The sequence below is a fragment of the Cupressus sempervirens genome, chromosome 6 (genome assembly GCF_028749045.1).
Source record: "Cupressus sempervirens isolate cs-2001-9-10 chromosome 6, ASM2874904v1, whole genome shotgun sequence".
Classification (NCBI taxonomy): Eukaryota; Viridiplantae; Streptophyta; class Pinopsida; order Cupressales; family Cupressaceae; genus Cupressus; species Cupressus sempervirens.
Window position 1 is genome coordinate 496,084,123 of NC_143123.1, and position 16,062 is coordinate 496,100,184.

General features: G+C 34.1%; 1 protein-coding gene across 1 annotated transcript in view; it reads left to right on the forward strand.

Moving 5' to 3' along the window:
• Positions 1-16,062, forward strand: part of LOC149553196 (protein EXPORTIN 1A) — a 66,027-nt gene that overhangs the window by 42,798 nt on the left and 7,167 nt on the right. Inside the window, exons 20-23 of the mRNA XM_089788685.1 lie at positions 141-239; positions 354-434; positions 538-627; positions 9,648-9,733. Coding sequence (XP_089644811.1) covers positions 141-239; positions 354-434; positions 538-627; positions 9,648-9,733 — 356 coding nt within the window. The remainder of the gene's footprint in view (positions 1-140; positions 240-353; positions 435-537; positions 628-9,647; positions 9,734-16,062) is intronic.

Sequence of the window (16,062 nt, forward strand, 5' to 3'; positions counted from 1 at the left end):
TCTTTTTGCTATAATTGTTAGTAAATAATTAAATGTTACTTATAATAAATATAAATAAATAACTTAAAATTTTCACAACATATTTCTTACATTGTTAATGTCAGCTTATGTTATGAATCTGGTTTTGTGGGCTTTTGCAGGTTGGGGAAGCTGAGCCATTTGTTTCTGAACTTCTAAACAGCCTTGCAACAACAATTGCTGATCTAGAACCGCACCAGATACATACATTTTATGAATCTGTATGACTGGGCATTGGCAACTATATCTTTCTTATAATGAGTTTCTATAACAGCTTTTCTTTTCTTCTGTAAAAGCAGAGGTGAATAACTTATATAGAACATTACAATTTGCAGGTAGCACAGATGATTCAAGCAGAATCAGATCCACAAAAACGAGATGAGTATCTTCAAAGGCTAATGGAACTTCCAAATCAGGTTATTTCATTATCATTGTTTTCATTTCCATTCGTTCAACAATTAGTCTGGCAGATATTTTTGGTTATTTTTATAGCAATTTTTTTTATTTTCTTGTTATCAGAAATGGGCTGAAATCATCGGTCAGGCAAGACAAAGTGTAGAGTTCCTAAAAGATCAGGAAGTTATAAAAACAGTGCTCAACATACTGCAGGTATTTGGCTCTAGCTTGGTTGCATTAATATTTGAGAAATATTGTGTGCTGGGACTTGTAAAAATTCACGAACACCATTTTTGAAATGTCATTTATCTGAATCATTAAGTTCTTTAATATTCCATCACAAAGTTGTACGGACAGGGATACAGCTGCAAATATGGATGCTGTATTGTATCATTTTTAAGGCCCTTAATATGGGCATGGCTTTTATTAAAAACACATATATTTAACACAATTTTAAAAGTTATTAGAGGAGTTCTTCATTACTTCAAAAACAAAGAAAGACTCTTAAAAAAATTAAATCACACAGTATCTGGCATGGTTGGAAAATCAAATTTTTTAGGGCATGCATGGGTGCAATATCTGATGTGTATCCAGGCTGTATTGGATGTGTATCTGTTTCGAATACAGGGACATGGGCATCCAGGAAGTGACAAAGGAGTATCTAGTGCATTATTGTTTTGAAGTTGTGATGGATAATATTTTCAAGTAGTTTCTATGTGAGTAATACATGTGGAACATTTCTAGTGTGATTAAGGAATGCTTAACTTCACCAATTTTGAATTTTGTGAAATTAAATTGAAACCCTTTACATGAACGACATTTCAGTCCCCGTCACATATAAAAATCTGGGATGCATTCAATGTAAGGCCCTAAAGAAGGTATGATATTTTCTTTTGACAATTCACATGGTGGAATCAACTTACCATTTAGAAGCTAAGTTGCTGGTCTAGGTCGGGGTTGCTGGCGAATCTAGTAACATTGGGTGCCATTGCTTTGAAATTTGAATGCTTGCTATTTGTTACCTTGCTGCTATAGCTCGAGAAATACCTTTGTGATTGATATTAGTGAGCAAGAAATAGACTTATTTCTCCTAGTTCTCATAACCTAAATATATTTTACTTAAAGCTACTTGCCTGTTTGTTAAAGGGGTTTAGTGTTCAGAGGACTATGTTACCATGCAAAGTTGAAGCACACTGTAGAGCTCTGTTTGATGTGAATGTGGTATTTCAAGTTTGGGAGTGTATTGTTCAAACTTTCTATAATACTGTAAATTGATAGAATTTTTCAACATTTGCTATTAAACCATACCGCATTTTTATTTGGAATATCTAAGAAAATCAAAAGAGGGATATTTAAGGAAATTAAAGGCAGCGGTTCACACCGTAGGCTATTTGAAACAAAAATTCCATTGTACAATTTACTCTCAATCTACTCTCAATTGACATGCAATACAGATATTCAAGGACTTTTTAAATTATATCTTTTATTTAATGAGCTCTAAAATTTATATTTTAAGTTTAAATATATAGAAAACCAAAGATCGAACTTCTAAATAAAAAAAAATATAGAATAAAATTGTTTTTTAAGAAAAAATATTAAAGCCAAAAATAAAATACCCGTTAAAAGCAACATTTCATACACCATGATTATATCTCCAAGGTACTTAAGGAAGCTGATGCATTCTGATCTAAGTTGCTGGTTTGGATTCTGGTTCAGATGCGGGTTTGACATTCGGGCTCAAAATCTGTTCAAATTATTTTTGGGCTGGGTTCGGGTTCGTTTTGGGTTTGTCTGTACAAGACTTCAAAAAAAAATAATATGTAAGCATATGTTGCAGCAAATAAGTTCATACACCACTATGCTAATAACTTAGAATACAACATCGTTTTAGGTCTGCCGCAGCATAAAACCCCAAAACGACGACATTTTAGGTTGATCGAAACAAAAAAGCGCTTTATTGAACCTTTGAAATGTCAAAAAAAAAGTTTTGTCGTTTCCCAAATTCGCTGTGAAGTTGAAATTCTGCCCAGGCTTGTTTTACCCAAACCATATTCGATCTAAATTCCCGCAAAGTAGACCAGGGTTTGAAATTACCAATCTGCAGGGAATTTTTCAGGAAAATAGCAAATTTGACACGAATGCGAACCGACTACAAAGTTGGGCGAATCAAATTTCGACTTTCAGCTTTCTAGAGCGAATATGGTAACTTAGGTTCTGATGCGCTGTGCTCCACGGATCCCCTGTTGAGGTACTCAGGAAGCGCTTCCTGGAAGCTCCTGAATTCCTGCATGTCTGATGTGTCCCTTGGCATCAATATTACATATTCCTTGCTTATTGTTTTATAAAGAAAAATAACTCTTTAGCAACTGTTGTTTGGGCTGAGATAAACACTGTTTGGTTCTATTTATTTATGCACGGTTTTGGCCATTATCTTGCACTAATTTTCCTTTGCATGGTAACTCTGTCATCTATCTTGGCATGCTTTCTGTGTATTTTGAATGCACTGCAATTGATTTGGGCATTATCTCTCATGAAATCATTCTGTTTTGTTTAATCCTCTTCCTGTCTGTTGATGTGCTGCATTTTGTTTGCTGGGGGGGCAGGGGAGGACGGGGCAGGGAGGGGTGTTGTGTAGTATACATATAAAACTTGAAATGCAAGTTATGAACTAGAACCATTGAACTTTCAACATAGTAACATATTACATACCCAATAGTAACATTCAAAAATCAAATTTTAAATAGAAATTCAAGTACCTATCCCAGTGGCGGAATGGCAGAGGTGGGGGTACTTGGGTACTCAAGCACCCAGTGTGGGGACATCTTGGGGACAGGTACTTGGAGGTTTGGTAGGGGGTGTGAGTCCCCATGTTATACTGGCTTATTTACTGCATGGTGGGAAGTAGTTTCATATATATGTATATATTGACGCATCCAATATCCAAAAAAAATCGCACATCCGCATGCGCAACTAAGTTATATCTTAATATTCTAATATCCATGTTTCATGTTTCTTTTTAGTTTACAAGCAATAGTTAAGAAAAATAATTTAACATTGGTAGTGCCTTGATATTGAATATGCTTTTGTGGCACAAATCATTATTTTAAATTATTTCCAAGTCAGCAAACCAAATCTTCACTTGACCTGACAAAAGCTTGTCAAACTAAAAAAATATAGTTAATCTGTCAAAGAAAGATAAATTTAATGCAGAATATAGTATCACAACATATGCAATGTGATTTTTAATGTTGGGAAATGTGTTTTATAAGATTTGAATAAAAAAGGAGTGCAGTATTTTCTCAGCACCTGAATACAAGAGTAGAAAATGTGGCGAGATCTTTACGATGATTGAAACTCATCATAAATATTTACATTTTAATGTTAGTGGCAACAATCCATTAGTGGTTGTTGGGGGTGCAAACAACACATTAAAAAATATATTTAGTTTCATAAACAAACATAAATTTCAGGCAAAATATAGTAACACACCATATGAAATGAATTTGTAGAACGTTGCGGAAATGTTTTCTATAGTATTGGAATAAAAATGAGTGCAATATTCCTTAACATGTAAGTACAAGAGCATAAAATATCACTGGAACATTTACATGGCAACAAGAATTCATTAGTGATGATTGTGGAGTGCAAGGACTGGGTCATTGAGGTGCTTGTGTGAGGAAATGTTGAACTTCTTGGTTTAAATGTTATGAAATAGGCTGCAAGACCTAACATTTGAAGGTTTAGAGTTCCTCCTAGGTATTTGCAAAATTTATAAGCAAGCAGCAACAGTGTTGAAATCTAAGTAGGCATTTGCAAAATTTGTAAGCAAGCAGCAAGTCTTAAAATCTAATAATTTTTTATCAGTTCAGGTTTGGGTAATTCGCCTTCAAATAATCAGTGCTGACGGCAAACCTCACTTCACCATGCCATTCTTCAATAAACATGCTCCCTAACATTATTGTAGTGACATCCTTTCAATTCTTGTTGAGAGGCCCTTTGAACCTCCATTTACACATTACCAAAATTAATATGTGAAGAAACAATTGGGGTTGAGTTATAATGTTGTTACATTTATGAGTTGGTAGAGTTGGTTTTTCCAGCTTCAATAAATAGTGATCCAAATCAATTTTTTATGTCTTGAAATGGTTTTTAATGGCCTCCTTGACCTTGTGCATGACCCGATAAGTTTGCTCCAGCCCCTTATCAGGTGAGTGCAAAAAAAGAGAGAATAAAGTATTGGATTTCACAAACAAACTATAGTTGCAACTATAACATGAATATAAGAAAATGATTGAATTTTTTAAAAAAGAATTTCAAGCTATCTTTCTGATGTCATTAGCATACCTCACAAAGACATCATTAAAAATGTCTCTACGACTTCTCCATTTTCTGTTTTGAATAAGAAGGATACACACTGTGGTTTCCAAATAGCTGGAAATGTATAGAAGGCCATAAATGCTTTGCAAAGCGGTGAAGTTAGTCACAGATTATGTGGCACCCACTTGCATAAGTGCATTGCCCACTTGGGCAATATTTTCTATCCCCACTTCTGAAACAGCCTCCTCCCACATTAAGCTCAATGTTTGTTGCATTCTTTGTTATGTTAGAGGCATCGATTGACTTTAGAAAAACCTTCACTCCATTAGAATTCACTATAAAATTTATAACAGTGTGGTTTTTTCCATCTGTCCAAACCTTTTGAGAGAATTGATCATCCATATTTTTTCCATAGCATCTTTTCAGTATCAAAATTTTCTTTCACATCTACAATAGCATCTTGGAGCAATCTGCCTCTTAAACCTCTTTAAAGGAGGCGCTTTAAACCCTTTGTCCACAATTGACAATGGTGTCTCTAAATCTGCCAATATGGACTCCTTGCCACATTGAAAGGAACTTTGTTATAATACCAAAATTTTGCACAAGCCTTCTTTGCTTCCCTGTGCACCTTCCTATTCCACTCAGTAGCTTTTAATTAAGGCCATGATCCTAGCTCATTTCTAGGCACAAAATTGAACAGAGGAGGAAGATAGGCCACTTATGCATAGACCACGAGTAGAGTCAACAATATGTTGCACATCCACCTCAGTTATTGTTGAACAAGACTAATTAGGAGCAACGACTTCTTGTTGCTTTGCCCTCTCCAATTTCTTTTCATCTAGTGTTGCAAGGGGGGATATCATCTCTTGTTCGATCTCATCAAGCCACTTATTACAATTCTTTGCATTATGACAAGGAATGCTTGCAAGATGGTATTTGAGGAGATTGGTGCCTCTAGTATGCTTCTTCATACACTTGGTACAAATAACGATCATTGATATAGGTCCCATTATGCTCTTGACTACTAGGGTTTCCTTCCGATAGGTTGACTTGCACAGATTGAATTCGAAGCAAAGTCAAAGCCATATGCCATTGAAATTATGAATCAACCTACAACATTAATAGAAACAAAAACTATTAGATAAGTTTTGAGCTAAAATTATAAGTAATTTTACTTCATTTATAATGTCAACTTATCATGGAACCCAAATTTTAAAAATTGTTCATCATCAATATTTATAAAAAAGTAAAACTATTTTTAAATCTTATCCATGAATGAAATTTGAATAGTCAATAATAAACATAGTAACATGGGACGCGTCTCCCTCCCTTTTGCCCCACGTCTTGGAGATGGGGACGTCAAATTTTTGTTTCTGGATTCGATTGTGCATGTTTTTAGCATTAACGTTTTGGATCACACTTTTTGATTCATTATCGGAATGAGAGGATGGTAAAGAAAAAAAGATATGCAGACTAGCTAGACAAAGAAATAAAAGGACTAGTCAGCATATCTTTTTGTCTTTACGATACTTCTCTCTCTTCTTGATGTATCGCAGAATGTGATATAAAACTTTGATGCTAAAAAACATATACGATTGAATCCATAAACAAAAATTTGACATTCTAATATTTACACATTCAAATTTTAAACTATATTAAGTTATAAATTTTAAGTTATACTAATTCTAAACTATCAATTAAAAGTGCTTAGGATTGCCAGTTTGAATGTCTGAACTAGTCTGTGGTCTAAATCAAATTTGACTATAGGTCCGGACATGGTTCGATGTTCAGCCACCCAATTTGAACCAACCCATTTACCATTTGTACCTGGGTAGAGCAGTCACTAACTGGGCAAACTAAAGTCGAGCATAGTTATTTTTTCAGTTCAGGACTAGGAAGTTTTATACAAATATTATATTTTATATTGAAAGTGTTACAAATCTTGTGCTCATTCGAGCAACAACATGAGAATTACTAGCGTAGTCAAGCTCCTTTTGAGCAACCGCACTAGAAACAACATTTGGAAGACTAAGAGTCACAACTTAGAATCCACCTTTTTACAATGAGACAAATACAACCAATAGAAGACCAAAAGTCACAACTTAGAATTCCACAAAGATGTTCCTCTTGGGATTTGGGCCAGGGTCTCCACAATGAGAACTTATTGCTTCAACCAACTAATCTAAACCCCTTGGACACAAATATAACATCTAAGAATCGTTTCTTATACTTTATATTTTGTATATACTATAAATACTGTCAGGATTTGAGATCAGATTTAGCTTCATAGGAGTTAAAATTCAAATTCTAGATTTTGGAGGCTTTCAAAAAAAATTCCAGACTTGGCCAGAAATCAGGATCGAGCATGCCTTCAGCAGTGTATTCTCCCACAACTTGTCCCGGCTTTTTGAGGTCAAATCAAAAGCTGAAACAAGGATTTTCTAGTGATTCTATCTCATTCCCTCACAAATAACCTGGTTTCAGTTCCAGTTCAATTATAAGCCTATGGTGTTGTTGTTTAAATGTTTCTGATATTACGTGACATCTAATCTTAACTCATGCCTCTAGTCTTCATAAATATGTATATTTATGTATTAACAAACATGGGTGCTAACGAACCCAAATGAGTCCAAATCCCCTTTCAATTTTTTTTTGTACCAGTGAACAGGTCCTTGCACTCGAACTCCCAAATCAACATCTTAGTTTAGAACTATACTAAATTCGAAACTGTAATATTTTTCATTCAAAGCTATATTCAAAACTATATTATATTTCCTTTGATCTGAATCAGAGAGCAAATTATAAGAAACCATATTAACATGGGGACACTTTCCCCCCTGAAATTCCCCATGTTTCCAGCGGCACCATTAAATAGGAAGATGTCCCGACGTTCCCTGAGGGGATAGCGGGACGGAGACACGTCCATTAACCCCTCCAGGGGACGAACAAATATTCCGTCTGGTTGAAAAAGAAAAAGGTTGTTTTATAAATTGAATATATGAACATTGAATATCATAATAATATATGTTGCTCAATGTAATTATCCTTATGATGATTGGTTGAAAATTTGATAAATATGACTATTATTATTTGCTGATTCAAGTATTCAAAGTTTAATGTTCGACTTTCAAGTTCAATGTTCGGCTTTCAAGTTCAATGTTCAATCACAATACAATGTTCAAGTATCTAAATTTTAGAAAATTAGTATTTTTAATTTTACATCTTTATGTCTTATATTGTTATACCTATTTTCATAACTAGCAATTTAAATACCACATGCATTGTATAACTATATTATACATTGTATATAGTATATACACCTCCCTCCCGTCTCCTGTCATCCCCGAATTGAGCCTCCTCTGCCCTCCTGCTCGGAAACTTGTACCCCTGTCCCAACGTCCCCCTGTGCCCCAGGGTGGAGTAACTATGCCTGAAACTATAGCAGAATGAATTATCAAAGAAAATTATTGACGACAATAATAGTTTTGGCTGATGGCGTGAGATATTTGCTTGTATTTTTTTCCCATGCAGGAGAAATATAATTGCACAAGAAACAAACAGGCAAGTGATAACTGTTTGCAGATTATCAAAGAAGTTAGCAGAAGTTAATCGAACCAGTGCTCTGTTTATGCTGTGGGGCTAGTATTTAAAAGCCCCAGAACAGAAAAAATATGAAAACAATGCAAACATGGAAACAGTAAGAACTCTGCATTTTGTTGGTTTTTTCTCACCTACAAACAGCATAAATGTTAGCCGTGTGTTAGCTGCAGTTTTGGCGAGTTAGAGGCCATTTTGCAGGCGACTTTATTGCGGCTTTATGGCCAAAAATGATGTGTGAGTTAACATATGAGTTGCTCCACAGCAAAAAATATTGTGAGTACTCATAGGCTCGGTGAACGCTTGCTGGGTGTGTAAACTAAAAGAAGGATGTGCCATCAGTCGATGATCCATGAGTGCTGGCTGCAATCATTGTTGCTATTGCCTCTAATACATGGAATATGTTTGGATTAATTGCTATTGTAACGTTCACTTATATATTTTCTTTTAATTGTCAAAAGATGACTGCATCCATCTCTTATAAAACTGTGATCTCCTTGTTCAAATGATGTTGTGGCTAGTAGGTCGGTACCAATGCTTTCACTTCTTAGATATCTTTGCAGACATTGGCTTTGGAAAGATAAGAGAAACTAATTTAAATGCTGCAAATCTCAGCATTTATTTTTTTCTTAGCTTTGGTTTTGATTTTTTTTGAAAGGCAGAAACCTAAGGCAACATTGATTAAGCCAAATTGATTTTTTTTGGAAGGCAGAAACCTTGGGCAACATTGATTAATCCAAATTCATAAGACATGTAACGTAATAGTTTACGGGTGTCAAACAAATTTGAAAAGACAGAAAAAACACATAAGAAATATCTGAAATGTTGAAATGATCATCAAAGATCTTGCTTCCACAATTTCCTTAAATCACCATAAGGTGAGCTCAAAGAAGATAAATTGTCATGAGAGAGAGAAGTAAACAGACACTGATTTATTTAAATTTTATTTTAAAAAATAGTGATTTTAGTATGCTTTTGGTATATTTCTAATGCAGACTGTGTTGCAATTGTGATTGGGAGTCGGTCATGAAATTGCTGATTTCTTGGCGAGTTGTTGAATTATCACGCTAACAAAATGTAAAATTTTATCGTGATTTTGAATACAATTTGACCGATATACAGTGAATGCTCAATGTAACAGAGAAATCTTGTTTTGATTTTATTATCCACGATCTATCAGATTACTTGAATAGGAATATTTTGGTTTATTCTTATGTCATGGATTCTGTTTATTCTCTTTACATGCCTTACAAAATTTGGTAATTGATGTATTCATTACATTGTTTTTTGAGCTAATAGTTCTTTTATGACTTTTACAGACAAATACAAGTGTGGCTAGCTCCCTTGGAACATTTTTTTTGAGTCAGATAACATTAATCTTCTTGGACATGCTAAATGTTTATAGGTATGCTCTCGAAATAATATATTGAATCTGTTATGTATAAGCTTCTGATGTTTAGATTACCTTGTTGTCTTCTGTTCTGATGGTTTTAATTGGAGTAATATGCATTTAGGTCAACACATTTTCTGAGTTAAGTAATTTTTTTCCATATACCAATATTTGCGACTGCATTTTAAGTACATTATAACAGTATGCATATTTATATTTCTGTATATACTATATTTGTTTCTTTTTTCAATTATAGTATATGCTATAAACCACAACATTGACTTTTATATGATTTTTAAATTTTCTCACTCTAATTCTTGAAAGAATGTTAGGAATATAATATGTTTGATGGTAAGATATATATTGAAATGAAGCAGGTACAAACAATCCTGTGCCAGTCATTGTTGCTTGTTGATTGCTCCTCTTCTTTATAACCAAATTTTTGCGGAGAATGGATGAATGAGTGAATAACTATTAAGTTTATAACCATTTTTGTCTATTTGACTAATTAACCATGTACAGCATAGCATATGCATTAGTTCATTAAGGATCTTTCTTTGTAAATACATCTAGTAAGCTAGTTAAAGAATCTGTCAGAGTGGAGTTTAAGTATGCATTTTATTTAGACCTATAAAAAAAAAGTATGCATTTTATTGAGAACTTTATTTATTTAAATCAAGTTCTAATTTGTAGGAGGTGTTGGGTTCAGATTGACTATTTAATGAGTTTTTAACAGGCTTAGATGAATCATGATATATCATATATTCTTTGTCAGATAGGTAGATTGGAACTTGGCATCTACTTGTTTCTACAATTGGTAAAGATCTGTTAGTGCACATGTTGGATATTTTTTTGAATTTTGAATGAAAACTGGGATGTCATTGCAGAATGTAATGATTTTTTTCCATGACGTAAAATATGTGAGTACAGAGGCTATAGACAAGATAAATTTGTTGTACAGTCACTCATCTAAAAGTTGGAAACATATCTTATTGTGAATTTCGCAATTTGCAAGTTGATGTAATTCTATAGGCGACAATCAACAGATCCATTCTTTTACAGTACTTTCAGATTTAACATCATCATCCCCATTATTTTGCCTTTTTTGGTGCTGTTTAAATTCTTATATGGTACTCATGGCCTTTGATGTCCATAAAAGTTTTAACAATAAACAAATAATAAAATTAGATTTGATAAATAAATTAATAATGAGTAGGTAAAATATAAACTAAATAAATAATTGTGATATAAATATTTGATATTATTGATATTTTTAAAGTTTTTGTTTGGTCTATTTTAGTCAGTCCAATCCTCCAACCCTAAATTAGACCACTAGAAAGGCCAAAAAGGTAAAATATGTGATTTGGACTAATTTATTAATGCATATATTCATGTATTTTGCTATGTTGCTTTCCTATTAGCATAGTCGTTTATGAACTTATTTGGTGCTACATATATATAGTATATACATATACATCACACACGCACGTGTAAACACACACATTTAAAAAACACGTTTTGCATGGATGAACCCAAAACAAATTCAAACCTGCCCAAAAAAAGAATGAATTTCGAACCCGGATCTCAAATCTGCATCTGAACCTGAATTTGAACTGGCAACTTAGCTAATTGTTTCAAACTAGAGGTGTGTTCAATTTGGAATTTAACATTGACAACCTGAGATAAAAGTCTAATTTTGAGAAATCTATGTTTAAATTGAGTAGTGTGGGAAAAACTCAAGAAACCTAAAGTAGATGTAATATTATTAAAATAGAGAACTGAAGTTAGTACTTGTGTTCCAAGGAGTGTTGTGTTTATATTTATTCCTAGAACCAATAGGTTGTTTGTTTGAGAGGCATTCGATCTAGGGTTCTAAAACATGGAAGACTTGATCTAGTTAAACTCTGTGTTGTAAACCATTCCAATCAAAACTGGTTCAGTTGGACCTTGAATTGCTACATATAGTGAGGTCAATTGCCTTTGCCATTCTCACTAAAGCTTTTTCACCATGGCAACATAATTTGTTTCTAGCTATGAGTTAGTAGGGCTAAAAGTAGGAACTAATGCTAAACAGTTAGCATGTCAATTGGAAGGAATGCTAAGCTAGGCATTGCCTCTTTAACAGGTTATTGAATTGTTCTTATTGATTTGTAAATGCATTTTGATCTAAAACGGGTACCACAATTGGTTAGGAGTAAATAAATGGGTTTTGAGTTCATGGAGTGATATGGATTTGGGCAAGTGACGACTCTTGAACCATTGTACAATAAAACACTGATATTAGAAGGAATGTGAATAATTCTATTCATACAGAGCTAGTTAATGATCTATTAAAAGGGATGTAAAGGAATGTGAATATTTTTATTCATTCAGAACTCATTGATAGGGGTTGACTCAATGGTTATTTGATTAGATTCATTTTTGATGAGAAGGCAAGGACTAAGTAATTATTAGGTATATGCTTATGTGTAAGGTAAGGATTTGATCGATGGACAAGAAAAGGTGATCACTTGATGGGTGCATATTGAATCTAGTCACTTGTGGGGTCATCAGTAGGGTTATTAGTGGCCTATTTGTTTGATTTAGATTTGTGGCCTTTTTGTTTGGTCAATATATATGGCTCATTTGTTTTTTCGTAGTGGAATGGTTCTATTGTTGATAATGGATTAAGGAATAGGCCAAAGATAGAGATTGGGAAATCTATAGGTGGCACCAAACACTAGATTTTCTTTGGCTCTCCATACATTTTTATGCATTAATTGTGGCCCTTTTTATAGGTTTGGGAAGACAATCAACTATTCCATTCGTTTACAGTGCTTTCAGATTTAACATCATCATCACCATTATTTTACCATTTTTGTTGTTTAAATTCTTATATGGTACTCATGGCTTGTGATGCCCATAAATGTTTTAAACATCGTCGAATTTCCTCTTGCAAGGATAACAAGAAATGTCTAATATTCCATGAAATTGAGTCAACATTGTAGCTATTTTGTTCGAGTGCATGTCTCATATCCGCCATTTGAAATCCAAGTTACAACATCCCCTTTTAGAAATAAGATTTTAAAAATATAATAAATGCATTATAGGCCGTTGCCTAAATATTTGATATTATTACATGTTATAATATAAATATAAATATTATATATAATTGTCATATAAATGTTATAATTATTTATTATATAATCATAAATAGATGTGAAATATGCCGTAATAGGAATTTATAAAATAAATTTATATACTTTACAAACAAGTACCAGTGCTCATGGTACATAATTGCTAACTAGTCGATGATCGAAAGATGCGACCATAAGGAGATCCTCAGGGTATAAAGATTGGATTGACACCTAGATTGGAGGATACGGGATATACATTGACAAATTAGTTCAGTCTATTGTCACTGAAGACTATGGCAGTTGATAAATCAACTAAGCCTAGCAACTATAAATACTCTCTTGTGGTATACTAAATCGTGGGTTTCAATGTAATTTGGCAAACTACATAAACAACATTGATTAAGGCTTATATCTATGCATTGAGCTCCTACCTTCAGACACCTCTATAATTGTGGTTTATCAAGACTTTGGGATTCTGTGTTAGTTTGGCAGATTATCGAGTATTTAGCTCTATCATATATTATTGTTGCGAACCACATAAATATCGAGCATGGTGATAGAGTTGTATACAAAAATTGTTAGAAATAGGAAATACTTGTGTGGGGGGTGGGGGGGGGAGGAATTAGTATTCCACAAACATTTGCCCAACTATAGATATCCTTTACAACCTTATAACACACATATGTGTTTTCAGAAAAGTAAACATTATTGATGCAACTCATAACACCATAATTTGTTAACTAAGGAAACCCTGGCCAAGGGAAAACCTCGGTGGGGATGGTACCAGCAAAATGCTCCACTAATCAGAGGTATCTTGTGAAAGATATTGACCTTGTTAGGAGTCCATTACATCTGTATAGTGTCTTAGTCCTTGTTAGAGGCTTAGGCCTTGTTAGAAGCCTCAATCCTGTTAGGAGTTGTTATTACAAATACAAAACGTATGCATGACGAGCCAATTGCTCAAACATGCAATTACAATGATATTTTGTACACAAAAGATACAAATACAATAACCTTTTGACATTGGTGATATCTTTTATATCTGATCTGCCCTTGAAGCTCATTGGTCATATCTTCCCATACTCTCATCTTTCTCTACTCTAACATCAAATTTGCATCACAATAGAATAGCATAACAATGTCCAAAGACATCACAAAAATATTACACAATTTCACATCCAAAACTCTGTCCTTTATACCAAGTTATTTTGTCTTGTCGACCTTCATGTCTTGACACATGTCCTAAAATACAAAACTATACTTTGCTCACCTAGTGTTAACATCTAGGATGTTGTCCCTAATTGGTCAAGTTATTGTTTTGCTAAACAAAATAATTTCTTAACTTAAAAGACCACTTTCCTTAACACTGTACTATTATGCCTGTGCATACATGCAACTGTTAAACCTTTAATATCTTCGTCCATAGTGGTCTTGATGACTCGCACTCTTGCATTCAGGATCACCATAACCTGTTCTTGCTTCCCTCAAGTACGCACGTGCTAATTTACTGTCTATGATCTTTGCAAACCAAAATGGTGTCTATGCTAACAGTTAAACTCTGTGATACTTGGACAATTTTTTAAGTCTTCAAACCAAATTCGTGTCTCCATGATCTGTTGACTTCCTCAATGCATTTTCATACTCACCTCTTAGCCAAATTTCCAACATAGATATCATTGTGTACTCATCTTCATGAACACCTCAATCATCATTGCCAAGGTGTTGACTAAACACATCATTGTCATGAGTTCCATATACCCCCAATATGGAGAGTAGCTAATTTGTGTGTGAAAGCTTCCACTTCAAGATATTTGGAGAACTATTGAATCAATACATTGACTAAGGTGTGCGGTTCCATACAAGCTTTTGTGTTTCATCACAAACTTTCAACACCAATAAACACCATCATTGACACTACTAAAGATTGTAGTTGGTAATTGATATTAATAGGAGGAATCACATTGGGACATTTCTTCTTGGTTTATCAACTCTACCATTAATCGAAGGCTCATTACACTATAGAAGGTATTTCATTGAGAGCACTATCATATTGATGAATCTTAATGCATTGTTAGACATCAGTAGCAGAGGAACATCACACCAAAGGTCAGATGTTATACCCCAACAATTGTATGCTTGAGACCGTTCAATTGGAAAGTATTATTCTGTGATCCATCTTAATATTATGACGAAGTAATTGGTAGAATACTTGCTTGATATTAATAGAGACCGAGAGGTCAATATATACAAAAGAATAAATGAATGTTTCCTTAGGAAACGATCGTAAAGAATAGAAACATTATATTCTAGCTAAAAGAAAGCTAATAGATAGCTACAGACTAATATTAGAGACATTTTAATATTTACAATAGATTACAAATAGATAATCATTAACTAATAATAGAAGCTTATTTATTATCTAATACCCTTTTTTAATTGTTAATCTATCCACAATACCAAGGTGTCCTCTGAATTTAACAAACTTATCGGGACCAAGAGGCTTGGCAAGAATATCTACAGTCCGATCTGTCGTAGGAACATACCACAAGTCTTTTGTCTTGTCTTCAACCAGTTGTCATATGTAGTGACAGTGAACATCCACATGCTTGGTGCGTTCATGGAAGATTGGATTGCATGCTAACTTGCAACAAACAAAGTAGTCAGTCCTGTTGGTGAGATTTGCATGTCCCCAAGCAACCGACGAAGCCAAACAACTTCACATCCTGCCTTAACAGTCCCTCTATATTCAGCCTGTGTGGATCAAAGAGAAACTGTTTGCTGCTTCTTATTGGTCCATGTGACGACACTGGATCCCAAATCGAACACATCCAAAAGTTGACTTTTTATCGTCAACAGAGCCTCCTCAATCTGAATCTGTGAACCCACTGAGTCTAGGATTAGAACTCCGAGAGTAAAGGAGTCCATAATTTGAAATGCTCTTCATATAATGAAGTACACACTTCGCTGCCATCCAATTATAGCCTTGGGAGTGGTCACAAAGTGTGGGATATAACATCCCGCTGATTTAAAACATTCTACACGCTCAAAATCACAAAAGACAATATTAATATTTTCGAACCTTGGCATTTCCCTCTATATTTCCATCCGGCTCAAATTTGTTTGACTTTCCTATGCCACGTGTCACCGTGCAATTGGTTGGCTTCTACTCAATCACTGCCACCTGGGGGCCACAGAGCACCCTTTGATTGGACCCTCGAATTTCCACGT